At 59.0% G+C, this 16811-nt stretch overlaps 1 protein-coding gene across 1 annotated transcript; it reads right to left on the reverse strand.

The window, feature by feature from the left end:
* Positions 1-1998: 1998 nt before the first annotated feature.
* Adprhl1 (ADP-ribosylhydrolase like 1) lies at positions 1999-15894 on the reverse strand. Its single transcript, XM_076872537.2, has 7 exons — positions 15612-15894; positions 11465-11629; positions 8628-8753; positions 7559-7699; positions 5250-5377; positions 4976-5108; positions 1999-2439 (listed from the first exon to the last, which is right to left on the reverse strand). Exons 1-7 carry the CDS (start codon positions 15820-15822, stop codon positions 2282-2284), a joined length of 1062 nt encoding a protein of 353 aa, XP_076728652.1. The 5' UTR covers positions 15823-15894; the 3' UTR covers positions 1999-2281.
* Positions 15895-16811: the final 917 nt, after the last annotated feature.

A 16811-nucleotide genomic window follows, 5' to 3' on the forward strand; every position in this document is an offset into this window, starting at 1 on the left:
CTGTAGCTCCGTGGTAGAACACTTGCCTCATACATGTGAGACACCACATAAAAATAAACAAATAAAAATGTTGTGTCCATAAAAAAATATGGAAAAATAGTAATAAGAGCTGGAGTTGTGGCTCAGTGGTGGAGTGCTTGCCTTGCACGTGTAAGGCACTGGGTTCGATTCTCAGCACCCATATACATGAATGAATGAAATAAAGGTCCATGAACAACTAAAAGAAAATTAAAAAATAATAAAATAAAGTACTGGGGATGTGGCTCAGTTGTTAAATGCCCCTGGGTTCCACCCCTGATGCAGAAGAAAAAAAATAACCCAACAACCTCTCAGCTTAGCAGGGTCTCTGGTGCCTGCCTGTAATCCCAGATATGCAGGAGTAAGGCAGGAGGATGGCAAGTTCAAGGCCAGCCTGAGCAACTTAGTGAGACTGTCTCAAAATAAAATATGTGGCTCAGAGGTGGAGCGCTTGCCTCGCACATGGAGTCACTGGGTTCACACTTCAGCACCACATAAAAAGGAAACAAATAAAATAAAGATATTGTGTCCGTCTAGAAAGTTAGTGGAAAACCCAAAGCAAACTGTCATGCCTGGTGCACGCCCGTCGTGGAGAGAGGCCACGCGTGCTATTGGGCTGGCACAGGGACCCAAGCAGCCTCCACTCACCCGTCAGCAGCAGCCGGCCTGCAGCCAGCTGTGTGCACCTCTTGCCTTATAATAAAAACCAAGCCAGTGAGCGCTCAGTTTCTAAAAATTGGGAAGACACGGTACGCACCTCCCTGCTCTCTGTGGTTTTACGTCTCAACGTCTGCATTTACTCGTTAAAGGAGGGCGAAACTGGAAAAATGTGCTGTGGTGTTTGAGGATCTTACTTAGCCTAGCATTCCAAAGTGGGATCAGCTTTTAAGCAGACTGCTTTCTGACCTCACCACAGGTGGGTCTCCCTTGTGCGCCCTCATCCTGACAGCCGTCCTCTGCTGGAGGTGAGGGGAAGGCGCCTGTAGAGGCGAGACCTGCCTTTCTGACTCTGACTGAAAGCACACCAGCCCCAGCCCCCATTCAGAAAGAGCCTGTGCAGACAGGGCTGCTGCCCAGTGTGGTCTCACAGGCTCCCTGACCACGCCTATGCTCCCCTGGGATGTGCGAGCCGGGCCACTGCTGAGAAGCCACCCCAGCCCTAGTAGGGCCCTTCACCAGGGCGCAGGGAGGGCCAGATGCCTGGAGCCAGACGCAACTCCAGGAAGCCCAGCAGCCCCCTGAGCCTGGGAGGCGGGGCCCTCATCAGTAGCCACTTGTCCAGATGTCTGCTGGACATACAGACCTGGGGACACCACGTACTGTCCAAACTACCCACGGAAGGAGACAGCGCCCACAGCCTAGGTTGCCCTCTGGGCTCGGCCACCTTCCCGCACCGCGAGCTCCCTGCCCTGGGGCTCTGCAGCGTGGTAGGCGCCCTGGCCAGCGCGCACCCGAGGGGCAGCTCTCCTCAGAGACAAGCGCCTCAAGCCAAGGACACCACGGCCACCAAGACAGGCCCAGCCCAGGGCCGAGCTCAGCCACCACCCAGCGCTGCCCTACTCACACCTGATGCTGCTTGGAGAAAATCACACCCAGAGTCACCTCAGCAACAAGTGTCCCCTCAGGCCCCAGCAGTGCCCCGGCCACCCCCAGGGAGCAGGGCTGCAGGGGCTGGGGACCTTCTGTGGGAAGCCTGGCAGGCAGACCCACAGAGAGCACTCTCCCTGGCCCTCTCGGCCACGTGTCCCCGAGACACTGACCTCAGAGGCCCAGTGTGGCTACGCACTGGGCTGGGGAGCTGAGGCAAGAGCTTCTGCCACCAGAAGGCACCCAGAGCCCGGAGGCCCCACCGTGAGGACACGGAGCCTCTGTCCGCCTGGGGAGGCGGCTCTGCAGGAGCCTGAGGTGGTGCAGGTGTGCAGCCATCAAAAAGTGTCCACCAGTAAAAAGGAAAAGCTGTTCTCAGATGGAGCACCACTGCATACACTGTGTTGGCGTGAGCGAGCAGACGGTACTGTCTGGGCAGCAGAATAAACACCAGCTGTCCAGGACACGCAGGGGACACTGTATTGGAGGTGCCCGTGCAGCAGGCTGAGCCACATCAGCAGTGCTCTGGGTGAGCAGGGTGTGGGAGCCACCTGCAGATGGGCAACGTGTGTCAGGTGGCAGGTGGACACTGCAGCTGGAGGGGAAGCAGGTGTGGGCCACCCTCCCGCTGGGGGGCTACTTGCTGCTGGGGCCCTGGGAGGCAGTGGCAGAAGCTTTACTTCTCCTCCGTGGACAGGCGGTGGAGGGCGGCGCCCACGCTCTGCAGTCTGGACTTGTGCTCCAGCTCCTGGTACAAGCCCCTGGGCACCGCGTCCAGCCCGTGCAGCAGTCCGAACAGGCAGCCGGCGATGGCCCCTGTGGCCCCACTTTCACCTGGAAGAGCACACACAGGTGTGTCACTGCCCAGGCCCTGCTCCTCCCAGGGCCCCTCCTTACACACAGGTGTGTCACTGCCCAGGCCCTGCTCCTCCCAGGGCCCCTCCTTACACACAGGTGTGTCACTGCCCAGGCCCTGCTCCTCCCAGGGCCCCTCCTTACACACAGGTGTGTCACTGCCCAGGCCCTGCTCCTCCCAGGGCCCCTCCTTACACACAGGTGTGTCACTGCCCAGGCCCTGCTCCTCCCAGGGCCCCTCCTTACACACAGGTGTGTCACTGCCCAGGCCCTGCTCCTCCCAGGGCCCCTCCTTACACACAGGTGTGTCACTGCCCAGGCCCTGCTCCTCCCAGGGCCCCTCCTTACACACAGGTGTGTCACTGCCCAGGGCCTGCTCCTCCCAGGGCCCCTCCTTACACACAGGTGTGTCACTGCCCAGGGCCTGCTCCTCCCAGGGCCCCTCCTTACACACAGGTGTGTCACTGCCCAGGGCCTGCTCCTCCCAGGGCCCCTCCTTACACACAGGTGTGTCACTGCCCAGGCCCTGCTCCTCCCAGGGCCCCTCCTTACACACAGGTGTGTCACTGCCCAGGCCCTGCTCCTCCCAGGGCCCCTCCTTACACACAGGTGTGTCACTGCCCAGGCCCTGCTCCTCCCAGGGCCCCTCCTTACACACAGGTGTGTCACTGCCCAGGCCCTGCTCCTCCCAGGGCCCCTCCTTACACACAGGTGTGTCACTGCCCAGGGCCTGCTCCTCCCAGGGCCCCTCCTTACACACAGGTGTGTCACTGCCCAGGGCCTGCTCCTCCCAGGGCCCCTCCTTACACACAGGTGTGTCACTGCCCAGGCCCTGCTCCTCCCAGGGCCCCTCCTTACACACAGGTGTGTCACTGCCCAGGCCCTGCTCCTCCCAGGGCCCCTCCTTACACACAGGTGTGTCACTGCCCAGGCCCTGCTCCTCCCAGGGCCCCTCCTTACACACAGGTGTGTCACTGCCCAGGCCCTGCTCCTCCCAGGGCCCCTCCTTACACACAGGTGTGTCACTGCCCAGGCCCTGCTCCTCCCAGGGCCCCTCCTTACACACAGGTGTGTCACTGCCCAGGCCCTGCTCCTCCCAGGGCCCCTCCTTACACACAGGTGTGTCACTGCCCAGGGCCTGCTCCTCCCAGGGCCCCTCCTTACACACAGGTGTGTCACTGCCCAGGGCCTGCTCCTCCCAGGGCCCCTCCTTACACACAGGTGTGTCACTGCCCAGGCCCTGCTCCTCCCAGGGCCCCTCCTTACACACAGGTGTGTCACTGCCCAGGCCCTGCTCCTCCCAGGGCCCCTCCTTACACACAGGTGTGTCACTGCCCAGGCCCTGCTCCTCCCAGGGCCCCTCCTTACACACAGGTGTGTCACTGCCCAGGCCCTGCTCCTCCCAGGGCCCCTCCTTACACACAGGTGTGTCACTGCCCAGGCCCTGCTCCTCCCAGGGCCCCTCCTTACACACAGGTGTGTCACTGCCCAGGGCCTGCTCCTCCCAGGGCCCCTCCTTACACACAGGTGTGTCACTGCCCAGGGCCTGCTCCTCCCAGGGCCCCTCCTTACACACAGGTGTGTCACTGCCCAGGCCCTGCTCCTCCCAGGGCCCCTCCTTCAGGAGCGGACAAGGTTCTGGTCCCACACAGAGCTTTCTGCTCTGGCCACCCCATCACAGAGAGGTGCATTTGCCATGGGGCTGGGCTGGGGGTAGCACAGTGGCAAGGACCCCTTGAGGTGGGCCCCTGTGGGCCACTTCCCCTCTGCTCTGCTGGATGCCCTTGCCCAGGCTGGCCCCCTCGGCCTTGCCCGGCGCCGCAGCACTCCTCCCCCTTCACCCACCCCCAGCTGTCCACTCTGGTGCTGCAGACACAAGCCCAGAGGACACTCGGCCTGCACTCAGTCCCCGGGCAGCAGTGGTCACTTCTGTCTGCACAGCGCGCTCAGCCCAGCCTTCACAGGGCTCTGCGGACGACTCGCCTGTCCCCACAGCCCCTGCTTCTCCTCGGCTGGGTGCCCAGCTGGGTCCTGGCTTCTCTGGAGCCCACAGGTCAGGCAGCATCGGCTCCTCCGCAGTGGGAGAAAGCATGCCCAGCCCCAGGGGAAACACAGTGACCGCAGAAGTCCCTGCCAGGACGGGGAGGGGCATGTGTCTTTCTCCTTGGGGTCACAACACAGTCCCAGGTATGGGTGCTGTCTGGAGAGATGGAGCAAGCTCATCTGGCCAGGGCCTGACCGCCCAGCGCAGGCCAGGACTGCACAGAGCTGCAGAGGCACAGGACGGCAGAGCCTCAGGTGGGCCCCGAACACAGCCTGCAGCTCTGAAACCGGCAGCAGCAAGAGGGGCCCGACACCCCGGCCACAGCCCTCCTGACTGCGGCCGCCCCAGAGCAGGCGCCTGTGGCCTCTGTGCTGGCCGGTGTGCAGGTGGCAGAGGCCTCCCGAGGGGCCCCACGGTGGGCCCAGTATCTGTGGCCTTGGGGCTCCTGCGAAGGCCCAGCCGGGGGCTCACCTCCGTGGAGCATGGCCCGCTGGCACAGCTCCGTCCAGCTGCTGCCTGCCGCCAGGAGGGCGTCGTAGGCTATCATGGGGGCATCGTGGCCTCGCCGTCCCCCTCGGCCTTCCGAGCTCCACTTCTTGTAGGTCTGAAGAGGGCCGTGGTTGGGGCATGAGCCCAGGTGGAACCGTCAATGCCTCCCTCCCACCGGCAGCCACCCGCCCACCAGCTGCTGTGCCCTGCTGAATGCAGCCACCGTGAGGTGCGTCCCAGCAGGGGCAAGACTTGCCTTGTCTCTCTCCTCCGCATCGTAGTTCTCAGGAAAGGTGGCTTCATTTCCCGAGTCCTCGCTGATCTTTCTCTCCTCCAGGTAAAACTGCCACTTAGCTTCAAAGTAGAACCAGTGCTCCTGGTACTCTAGACAGAAGCACAGTGAGTGGTCCCGGCCGTGGGCAGGAGGAGGGAGAGGCGCGCCCTCCCAGGAGCAGGTGTGCGCAGAGGGACCTCCTGCCCTGAGAGCTGGGAACAGGCAGCAGCTGCAGAGCTGCTGAGGGTCCCCTCTCCAGGTTCTGGGCCTGCACCGTGTGGGACTTAGCCAGTGCTGCATGGGAGCCCTCCGGGAAAACTAGCCCCAGGTGTGTTGGGGCAACTTTTGGTCAGTTTGGTGAGGAGGACACTGTCTTGGCCAAGACCCCCAGCTGCACACATCAGAGACCACACAGGGCCACTTCTAGAGCTCAGAGGGGCAGCAGGCAGAAGACCCTGAGGCCCTGCCCCTTCCCCTGCTGCTCCAGGCCAGAGCCTGTCTAGCCACCTCAGTCCCCTCCTCGTGGCTGGAGGCCCCTAGGACACCAGCCATGTTGGCCCTTAGGGACTGCTAAGGCCCACGGACACTACTGGAGGTGGACACAGATCCTTTGCCTGTCCAGAAATGGGGAGCAGAGCAGAGATGGAGAAACCCTCCTGCCACCCTCCTGGCCGCAGGACAGGTCCTTGGTCAGCACCTGGGAAGGAACAGCAAACACATGGACATAGGCCAGCAGAGCCCTTCCAACTCCAGCTATAAAGCCAGGGGACATCTCCCGTGAACCTTGCAGAACTTAGTTCTCTGCAGTGACATTGGGGCCTGTTGGGTTCTTGTCAAAGAAACCATAAATGTCGGATCAAGCAGGCTTACGGTCAGACCCACAGGCCTGTTTCTGGACCGTCAGTACCCGCAAGAAAGAGGTGTCCAAACCACCAGGCTGATCCCTGTGCCCTGGAGCCTCAGGGTGTGGGTGGACCACTGTCTAGCACACGCAGAAGCCACTCTGGGCGGCAGAGTGGGGGGCACTGCCAGGAAGGGCAGAGGCAGGGCAGCAGGGCCGCACACTGAAAGGGGTCAGCTCGCACCCACTGCACAAGGGAGCCCACCTGTGGACAAGGCCCAACTGTGTTGCCCTGCACAGGGGACAGCAGAGCTGCTGGAGATAAAGGAGCTGAGAACCACGTCTTAAGTCACAGAAGCAGAACTAGCCATGGCACCGGCCACGAGCCTGCAGCTGTCCTGGAGTCGGGCTCACTGGAGCCACGTCACACAGAGGGCGCCTCCAACTGAGGGAGGTGGGCACAGAGCCTTGCCACTGCCGGAGCAGACCATCCCGCAGGACCCTGGCCCCACACTCAGCTCTCCTCTCCTCTGCCCCAGGACCCCAGCCCTAGGCTGTCCCCTCCTCTCCCCTCCCCTCCCCTCCCCCAGGACCCCCGGCCCCATGCACTCCCCTCCCCTCCCCTCCTCTTCTCTCTTCCCCTTTCCCCCGGGCCCCATGCGCTCCCCTCCTCTCCTCTCTTTCTGGACACATCAGACACACCAGACACCCTATTTCAGAAAGCTTCCTCAACTTGTGGGAATGTCAAAGGACCCTGGGCTGCCTCACCTGGCCCCTGGCCCTCTCAGAGCCAAGGACCTCTCCCCTGCCCTGGGCTCGTGAGTCAGCCACCTGGGGAGAGCTGTAGTCTTCCTAACCAGCATTTCAGAACTCCTAAGCAGAGCATGCTTTGATGCCACCCAAGTCATTGGAAACATGGGACTCCTGGTGACCTATTATTGACATGCTTATGAATAAGGCCCTTGTGTCCTAGAATGGTGAATGGGCACAGATGGGAACTCTGGGAACAAATGTCCTCAAAAGTCATGGATCACTGTGGGCTTGGTGGCAGGGGTGCACACCTTCCCAACTGGGTGGAACTGGGTCTTGGGTCAGGCTGGGGTGCTGACCCGGCTCCTGGCTCCCCAGATGAAAAGCTTCACTTTGTTGCACCAGACACTCATGTCAGCTTGGGCATTCCAGCATAAGCCCAGCTCCTCTCTGCCACTGCAACGGGAGGCGAGGGTGAGGTGGAGCCTGCAGAGACGGGGGTGCTGGCCTGGCCTGGCTCTCCTGGAGCACCACACCACTCTGAGCAGCTGTGTGGCTGCCAGGTGCAGCCAACCTCACTCCTTCTTTGTGAGGTCAGCTCTGCCTGCGCTGACTAGAGGGGATTCTCTGGCCTGCCTGGCAGGAATGCTCCTGGAGCAGGGGAGCCCCGGAGGAGCTGCTGTGGAAAGCCAGTGCTCACCTGCCATGTGCCGGATGGTCTTCCTGCAGTACTCCTCAGCCAGCGGAACCACCTGCAGCATGTCCCGCCCCCACTGCACCAGCGGCTTTCCTTGTACTGCATAAGAGGCAAACAGGGCCGTGCACAGGGAGCCGAGGAAGCCTGCAGGTGGGAAGAGAGCCCGCTGTGGCTGGCCCTCAGGGCCTGGTCTCTGAGCAGCCCTGGCCTATAGCCTGTGCACCTGCCTTCCCAGGCCAACGTGCAAGCTGTGAGCGAGGGTGGCTCAGTTGATGAGCTGACCATGCCACTTACTCCAGGCCCAGCAGAGGGTTCCTGATCTGTCCTCATGAGGACAATATTGGACCACGTTGTACAGTCCAGAGTTCCAGAAAGTTCTGGCCTCCCTGTGCCATCTGTGGGACCCTGTGTTCAGGGTGACATTGTCAACTCAGTTCATCCTTGCACTCCCAGAGCCTGGCTCTGAAAGATGGCCCTGGGGTGCGGCCCGTGCCATTACCAGTGTGCCTGCTGTGCAGACCAGGAGACGAAGCTCAGGAAGGTGGCCCTGGCTCCAGGTCACAGAGCTGCAGAACCAGGTCTGTCTGAACCCACCCAGAGCACAGACTGGGGAAGAAAAGCATCCCAACTGCCAGCGTTCCCTGGGTCATTTCACAGTGCCGCTGCCACCGTCATCCTGTGGCAGGTGAGGCAGGGCGAGGTGGCCTCTCCCTGGTCAGTGTCCAGTCTCCCAGTGCTGCCTCCGTGCAGAGTCGCACCACAGGGCACCTCTCTTTTTTCTCTTTGGACTAACAGGAACAAACCCAGAATCAGTGAGAGTCTTTCCCCTGCCCAACCTCCCACCATCATGGGTCTGGCACTGACTCTGCCTTCACATGTGAAAGACCTTAGGCAAGATGAAGAAATGGCCCAATTCCTCCAAAACAGCCAGATGGGAAGGTCAGCCCAGCCTCCCGGATTTCCAGTCCAAGAGGCAGGGAGATCACAGGAGCCAGCCTGCTTGAGTGCTGCCACGTCTCCAGGCCGGGTTCCCTCAGCAGGCAGGCCTGCACCTGTCTGGCGCCAGCATTACCTGTGGGATGGTTGTGGGTCATTCTGCCACACTCAATGCTGACTTCGATCAGAGTCCCCAGCCGCTCGGGCTTCCAGTACCGCATGCCGATGCACATGGCTTTTGTGGCAGCTCCAAATCCTGAGCCTAGGTGGAGATGAGCACCCTGTGTCAGACTCTTTCTCCAATAAGCCCACCTCTGGCAACCTAGCAGCACAAAGCATTTCTAGAGTGTAAAACCTCATGTAATAGCACATTCATCAGAATGTCATTTGGGATCATTTTTATTAGATAATTTCTCAACTCACGGATTTTAAATTGTCGACCTGCTAGTGCCTATCAGTTAAACTTTGTAAAACATACTTGTTTTTCCATGTATGCAAACTGAAAAAAAAAGATACATAATCTCTCTGTTGTATGTTGGATCATGTAGGAAAACTCTGTGAACAATTTTAAAGAATAAAGCCAACTTCCTGTTGGGGGATGTCACTTGGGTGAGTGAACAATGGCAGGCCACTCTGAAGATGGCTACAGTGCATGAAGGGTTAGGTGGTGTGCCCTCCTGATGAACAAGGCCCATGAGGCGTGACCAAGTGGCTTCCGCGTTCCTGGCAAAGTCCTTTGTTCCAGAAGTTATTGCATATGTCATTGATACAGTTGACCCAGCTCTGGTGTCTGTCAACAGACATTTAAAGGAAGTGGACATTTTATGTTCCATAACTCCCATCTTCACAGTTCTGGATGTCCAAGAGCTGGTCATAGGCACCCCTTTGGCTCTGGTGTGAGCCTTCTGCCTAAAGCAATCCCTTGAGAGAGAAAGTGAGGAGCTTCAGGAGTCACATAGCAGCTGCACTGGCCCTTGACCAGGGCAGGCCCCCAGCACTCCAGGCCTCTGTCCACCCTGCTGGACGGAGCACCAAGACTCCACCTGGTTTGGACAGGAACAGACACTGCCACACCACAGCAAGGTGCGTAGCTTTGTGCTTTGAGGCTTCACCCAGCGGGGAGAACTATCTCCAACTGCCTCCTTCCGTCTTCTGAACGGATGTGGACTGACCTGAGCTCTCTGCTTTACATCCACCTAAGGGGCACACGGCACGTGGGAGGCATGGAACAAGACCAGCTGGAGACAGTGAGGACCGTGATGGGGAGAGGCTCCTCCCACACCCTGCGCTGCCCCTGCACAGGACTGCACCCAGGTTGATGGTGAGGCGGGCCTGCAGAACCTTAAATGTGGGCCAGCATTCATTATCGTTTTCTCTCTACTCTTGCACACACTAGGATTTTCCAAAATGAAAATCATGTGATAAACATGCAGATAAGCGGTCGAGATATCATTGCAGTAGGAAACTGGAGTAGCAGAGAGGCTCTGGGTCGGAGCTGCAGTCCCAGAAGGTGAACAGCTCCTGAGGCTGACTGGAGTCACACTTGGAGACAAAGACACCACCAAGTCAGCTTCCGACCTCAGGGTTCCCAGCCCGAGGCAAGAGGGACCGGGAGGGCCACTGACAGTCAAGTCACAGGCAAGGCCTCCGTGGGTCCTTCCCATTAGAGTGGACAGAGGTGGCATTAGGAGTCTGAAGAGAGGCTGTGCTGTGGCTCAGTGGCAGAGCGCTTGCCTAGCACATGTGGGGCACTGGGTTCGATCCTCAGCACCACATAAAGATAAATAAATAAATAAAGGTATTGTGTCCATCTACAACTAAAAAAAAAAAAGTCTAAAGAGAAATGTTGGCTATAAGCGGTCAGAGACCTGTTCAATGTCACAAAGTGGCATCAGAACTTAGATTAGAAACCAAGTCAGTTGATTGTGTGTTCTTAAAAAATAAAAATATTCAAATTAGTTCTTTTAAAAAATATTTTTTAGTTGTAGTTGGACACAATGCCTTTGTTATTTATTCACTTATATGTGGTGCTGAGGGTCGAACGAGTGCCTCGCAGGTTAGGCAAGCCCCCCCAGCTGAGCCCCAGCCCGGCCCAGTCAGTTCTTTATAGTAAGAGTCGTGCATATCACAAGGTAGAGAACAAGAACCAAAGTGTTTGAAACAAAAGCCGATTTAAAGCCCAGAACCCCCTTGGCCTTGCTCTGTCTCCATGGCCAAGAGAAGTTTCTTGGGCAGATGCGCCCGTGGCCTCTCCCTGCCCCGTCCTTCCCATAAACACCGCGCAGGGCAGCAGGGCCGCGGGGCAGTGGCAGAGCACTGCCTGGAGCCTGGGCCGACACCCACAGGCGCCAACTCCCGCGGCCTTTCCAGGCTTCTGCTCCCACAAGCACTGCAGAGGGCACCCACACACTTGCTTTCCTGGACGGTCACTATGGGTCTGTTACACCTCTGGAGGGTGCCAGATCAGGGGTGTCCGTCACGTGACTCTGACAGATGATGCCAGAGTTCCTCTCAGGGGCTGCCTCTACCCACCCAGCAGGAAGCCCTGTGTGCTCTCTCGCACCACAGAGGTGACAGGCCTTCCTGGTTGTGGCCAGTCTGCCCCTGCTCCAGCTGCCCCTTCCAGAGCACCGGGTCTTTCCTTGGCCACCTGGGGCTGCTGGAGCAGCTTGCCTGGCCACCGGGGTTTCTGTGCCTTCTCAGGGAGAACCTTTATGGCAGGGAGAGCCCCTGAAGACCGAGTCCAGGTCTGCAGCGCACCCGCCCCATGACGGGTCGCGAGAGGGCAGGAGAAGAGGCTGGGCTGCCTACTGCACACCCTGGGCCCCCGGCACCCCAGAACCAAGGAAGAACCCTCTGGGGAGCCATGCCTATGTGCAGATGCCCATGTGGGCCGCAGAAGATCAGGGCCAACCCCAGTGCCCATGTCTGTGGGCCTGGAAGAAGCTCGGGGGATGGGGCAGACTCCCTGACCCTTTTCACTGAAGGGTGTGTGCCAGGCCAGGAGGTAGTTATCTGGCTTCAGCAGTGAGCAGCCCTCCACGGTGGCTGGGTCTGGCCGACGTTCCGGAAGCTTCTCGATGGCCTCCACATAGCATCTCACCATCTCGCGGTACAGGTCATCTAGGCACCAGAAGTCTAGGGAGGAAGAAGGCAGATAGAGGTCACATGGACAGTGAGTGTGTGGAGTCGGGGCCGGCACCGGGGAGGCAGAGATGGGGCCTGTCAGCCAGCCCGAGACGGAGGCGACTGACATGCAGACCGTCCTTGGGTCTCCCTGTGAGCCAGGTGTCAAGTGGTTGCCATGCCTGTCCTGGGAGACCCCACACTCTCGTTCTCTGCTAACTGCTCTGTCCACGTGAGAGAAAAACTGAGCAGAATCCCTGCTCCTGGCCGCGAAGCCACCGTCTCGGCCTATAGGAACCCTGTGCAGGGCCACGCTGTACCCATGTTTCCATAAAGCATATCCCGGGGACAAATATGGAGTCGAATCCCTCAAAGACCATGGGCACTGGGGGCAAAAAGCCAGTCCCCATGGAGCCTGCCCCCACTGAGCCTGGGCATGTGCATCTTGGACAGCAGGCAGATCCCACACATTGGCTCCTGTTTCCAGATAACATTCAGGGAGGCGATTCCTGTTCATGTCGGGAGCAGGTCAGTGGATTTCAGTTGCAAAGCTGAGTGTTTTGGCCACTAGGCTGATCCATAGTATGGTGGGCGTCACCCCTGATGCGGGGGTCCAAGGTGCCTGACCACTCTGAGAGTGGGCTGAGTCAGGCGAGGCAGTGTGGGGTGCCCCCAGCATCTTGTGCCACACCGGTGCTGCGCTGAGTTCTACACGGGGCTGCGCTCAGAGTGTCTGGGCTGCCATGGTGCTGTGAGCATCGGTACTGCTCCCTCCTCCTTTGTGATGATGGGGGCAGGAACGTGGAGGAGGGAAGGGATCATACGGGCAGTTGCCTGCCCACCCCTGGGAAGAACAGGGCCTAAAACCCAGAAACCTCTCGTGGCTGGACCAGAGCCATGCTGCGGAGCCATGGCACAGAAGGCTGGAAGGGTCACTGACAGCTTGCAGCAGAATGAGCCTTCCAGCCCAGCCCCCGAGCCCCCTGGACAATGGAGAGTCCTGCGATGCAATCCTGTGGCCCTTCCCTGGATGAGCCATAGGGCACCCAGCTCTGAGGCCCTGTATGGGTGCCACACCTCCAGGGAGGGGCCCATGTGGCAACCCTGCAGGAATAAGCCAGTCTTGGCCTGCCCGGCCACGCTGGGGGCGCTGGGCCCGAGGTCGTCCAGCTGTCGGTAAGCGGATAGAGTTCTGGTACAGTCTACCATGCTACCCCTTTACAGACGGTCTGCTTTCCCTCCATACTGGCCAGCCAGCCTGGCCTTCTTGAGTCCTCTAAAGTAATTACTTTCATTCCAGAGTCAGATGCCACAAAATTTATGTATTTAACATCAGTTGCTTCCTGTAAAGCAAAATAAAATCCACAAGACCAAAGTGGCAGTCTGGGTGTGGTGCCACACCTGTAAACCGCAACTCAGCAGACTGAGGCAGGAGGATTGCAGTTGGAGGCCAACCTGGGCAACTCAACCAGACGCCAGCTCAAAATAAAAGTCATAAAGGGGATGTGGCCAAGTAGTAGAGCACCCTGGGTTCAATCCCAGTACAAAAAAACGGTGCAGGGAGGGGTGGGCACCGCGAGGTGGGGAGCTCGAGCCTATGAGAGGCCTGGGTTTGGCCCAGCACAGGGTCAAAGGCAGCAGAGAGCCTTTTCAGCTGAGTCTGAGCGGGAAGCAGGATCCTGGGCTGTAGACTGCTGTGCTGTGGAGGCCCGTTAGTCCCCCTGGCATCCCCCTGGGCTCCTGAAGGACAGGCCAGTTAGGGAGACTGCCTGTTATGATGAGGGGCAGACAGACCAGCATCCCTGAGGGCACTGCTGAGAGGAAAGGGCTGGGGTTGGCCAGGGACAGGGGCACCCTCTGGCAGCCCTCTGCCCAACTAGCTGTGCTTGGCCTGGGAGTGGACAGTTCTGCTGACCATCAGAAGCACAAGGCCCAGGTCAGCTGATGGAGCCTCCCTGGGCTCACCATGCTCCCCTGTGGTCTGTGGACTCCACGCTGCCCCAGGGCACCAGCTTCCTCAGTGGGAAGAGGTGAGTGGGAATGTGGAGCGGAGAAGCTGGGCTTCAGGGCGAGCTCTTGGGGGACGAGCAGTCCCTGCGGCCTGGTACCTGAGCGTGGAGAGCCAGGATGGTGCTGCACTGGGCACTGTGCTCTGGCTCCGCCCACTGCACTCGTCGTGCCTGGTCAGCTTCTGCTCTATGCTGTGGGACACACCCAACTGGGTGATGCCCAGGCCACATGGCCACACATCTGTAGAACTCTGCTTGATCTAGAGACATGTTCAAGAGCCACTGTGCATCGGGGTCATGGAAACACCTGCATGGCCACTGTGACCTTGGGGGTCAGGAGAGCAGGTGAAAACAGCGAGGGCCAGACTGAGCTTTTAGCCCGCTGTCACTCATGTGGCTGTGTAGCCTTTCTGCATGTCAGTCCCTCTCCTGTAGCACAGTGGCACTGGGCTCCCCTGTGGGGAATGAGGACCCCTACCCTGGGGTAAGTCCTGCAGGAAGCTGCACACCCGAGGGCAGAAACGCAGGTGTCATGTGCCTGGGAAGCCCCCGACGACAGGCTGCAGCCTGTTACCTAAAGAACAAAACAGGTGGTGTGAAAACTGAGTGAGATTTCAACTCTGAGCGTCAGCGAGTTGAAAGAATGTGCTTGCTGCTGTTTCTAGAGGGGCAAGTGATAAGAGGGATCTTTGTGAGTCTCATGATCTAATCGGGAGGCCAAGACGGGCACCATACGAGGGCCACCTGCTGCCATGCCTGGCAGTCGCCACCCGTGGGGATGACCTCTAGCTCAGGAACAACGCCGCACCGTTTCCTACCGTGCTTCATTCGGGTGGCTGTGTCCCAGGGATCCCAGGTGCTCTCCATAGTAACTGTACAGCCTGACAGGGGCCCAGGACGTGGGCCTGTGTGTGGCTGTGCCTTTTATGAGCACGGAGTGCCAGACCCCAGGGCAGAGCAGGTGCCGCTGTGTGCAGCCAGGATAGACCGTGCTGGGCTGGGCTCTGGCAGTCTGCAGGGCACCACAGCTCTGGGCTCAGGGCATGGTGCTGCTGCTGGTGAGGGCAGAGGGCACACACACCTGCTGAAGACAGAAGCAGGAAACACAGGCTCCAGAACTGTGGTGACACCACTCTCAGCAGGCTGTGGCTTCTTATCTTATTGACATGCTCCAGCCCTCTCACTGGCTATTTAGAGACGAGCGATGGCATTCCTACACAATGACCACAGAGCTAAACTGAGCGCGCTCACAGCCGGCAAGTGGAATGGCGACGAGAAGGCATAGACGAAACCCATTGACTTAGAAGCCACCCTCAGACCTCAGCTTTGCCCTGACAGACTGATAATACCTGCAGGACTTGAAGCGCATGGGACCTGCAGGAGAGCTGCCCTTCTATGCACCACTGTTTCTCCGAAACTCATAAAATCTGCTTGGTCCTAAGATCAACCTGCTTCTGGTGGGGCAGCTTAAGAGACTGTCCCCCCAGATCCAGGCGACTCTGCAGTGTTCTCCAGAATACACGATGAACAAGCAACGTCCAAGATGAACCACTTCAGCAGATCTTCAGCCTTAGTTCATTGGAACGGAGATGTAATCCCCAAAGGCTAGTGTATGAATGCTCCCAAGTTTTAAGCTGTCTTAATTTTACATTATGCACTAAATCAAGAACAAGAAGACTCAGTTTCTAATGCAGGAGCGAGCCCTTGCTCTGCTCACACCAAAACAGCAGTGAAGCGGAGGCTCCGGGGCCGCCCCTAGTGGAGACAGGGTGCTGGGCTTGACCAACAGTCTACCAGAAGCTGCTGTTCAAAGCTGTATCTGATTGTCTCTGAATGATCCTGTCACCCAGAGACACCACGAGAGAAAAGGACTTAGGCCTGAACTCCCGAGGGACCCTGGTGACTCCGCCTTCCAGGCCCAGCTCAGAGGCGCCCCTGCACCCCACCCCTGCCTGAGCAGTGCCCGAGTGCCCAGGCCTCCCTACCTGTGGCAAGCGCCTCAGCGGTGGCCAAGTGCATGATGGTGTTGTCACTCACTGGCCACTTTCCGGGAGACAGCACCAGGTGGTCGAGTCCCCCGATCTTCCTCAGCTCCTCCTGGACGGAGCCCAAAGCGCTGTTCTCCCTGCAGACATTGGCGTAGCCCAGGGCGTCGCCCACGCTCCCCAGCAGCATTGCGGCTGTGAACTTCTCCATCTCAGAGGCAGCACCACACACCCTGCTGCTGCCTTTGTCCTTCCCTGGCCGCCCTCAGCCCACTTGCTGACATTTATACTGGTCATTGTATCGCTGTCCAGCGCCTCTAAGTGGCCAGGCACTCCTTTCCTATCTCCGCAGGTGGCACCAATGGGAAAAACTTTGACCCGACCACGTGGGCGGCCTCAGCCTCTGCAGTGCCTGGCTGCAGGCACCGGGCTGGCGGTCGGCACCCGGGCTGGCTGCAGGCACCGGGATGGCTGTTGGCACCAGGGCTGGCTGCAGACGTCCAGAGCAACTCTAGCACCTCCTGGAAGGAGCGTGCCCACCCAGGGGCGGGGCAGGGCGTGCGCCTGGGACCTGAGCCGGCGTGCCTCTCAGTATGGCTGCCCTAGAGCCTCTGGAGCCCACCTTGGCCCTCTGCTCTTCCCCAACCACCCCCTGCGGTTTCTATAACTTTGCCTTTTCTAGAAATTTCAAACAAATGTATCTATCTCGCTATGCACTAAGTTTCTAGAAATGTGTGGCCTTGTGTCCTCTGAATGTCACTCATTAGTTTCATCCTTTAAAGAACTTCCAGGTTATGAAATGTTGATAGAAAACTAAACAAAGGGTCAAGGTGCTCGGGCCCCTCTTGGCAGATCAGGCACTACCTGGCCAACACCTGCAACTGGTCCAACGGGGCTCAAGGTGGGGATGGTGGTGGGGACAACACAGCGTGGCGTCTGGTTACTCCACCAGAGCTCAAGGTGACAACCTGTGCCTGTCTGCTGGGAGGAGGACACTCACAAGCATGGCCTACCACAGAGCTCCTGGCCTGAAGCACACGACGGCGGCCCCAAGCTTCCCTCCTGCTGGCACCCAGAAGTGAGGAGCCACCTGAACTTCAGAAACCTGAGTGCAGCAGGCCCCTGCGCTGTCCCAGGCACTCTGCACCACCAGCGCTTGCTGAACCGAGATGCTGGGCTGTTCTTCCAGGCAGCAGTTTC

The sequence above is a fragment of the Callospermophilus lateralis genome, chromosome 12, assembly GCF_048772815.1.
Source record: "Callospermophilus lateralis isolate mCalLat2 chromosome 12, mCalLat2.hap1, whole genome shotgun sequence".
NCBI classification, from domain to species: Eukaryota; Metazoa; Chordata; class Mammalia; order Rodentia; family Sciuridae; genus Callospermophilus; species Callospermophilus lateralis.

What these genes read in the sequence shown, in the direction of transcription:
- Adprhl1 (XM_076872537.2), bottom strand. Translation starts at nt 15,822, where the DNA reads ATGGAGAAGTTCACAGCCGCAATGCTGCTGGGGAGCGTGGGCGACGCC. An exon ending in GACCATCCGGCACATGGCAG is followed by an intron (nt 5,378 to 7,558) that starts GTGAGCACTGGC and finishes GCTTCTGTCTAG; the next exon opens with AGTACCAGGAGCACTGGTTC. An exon ending in ATGCGGAGGAGAGAGACAAG is followed by an intron (nt 5,109 to 5,249) that starts GCAAGTCTTGCC and finishes GGCCCTCTTCAG; the next exon opens with ACCTACAAGAAGTGGAGCTC.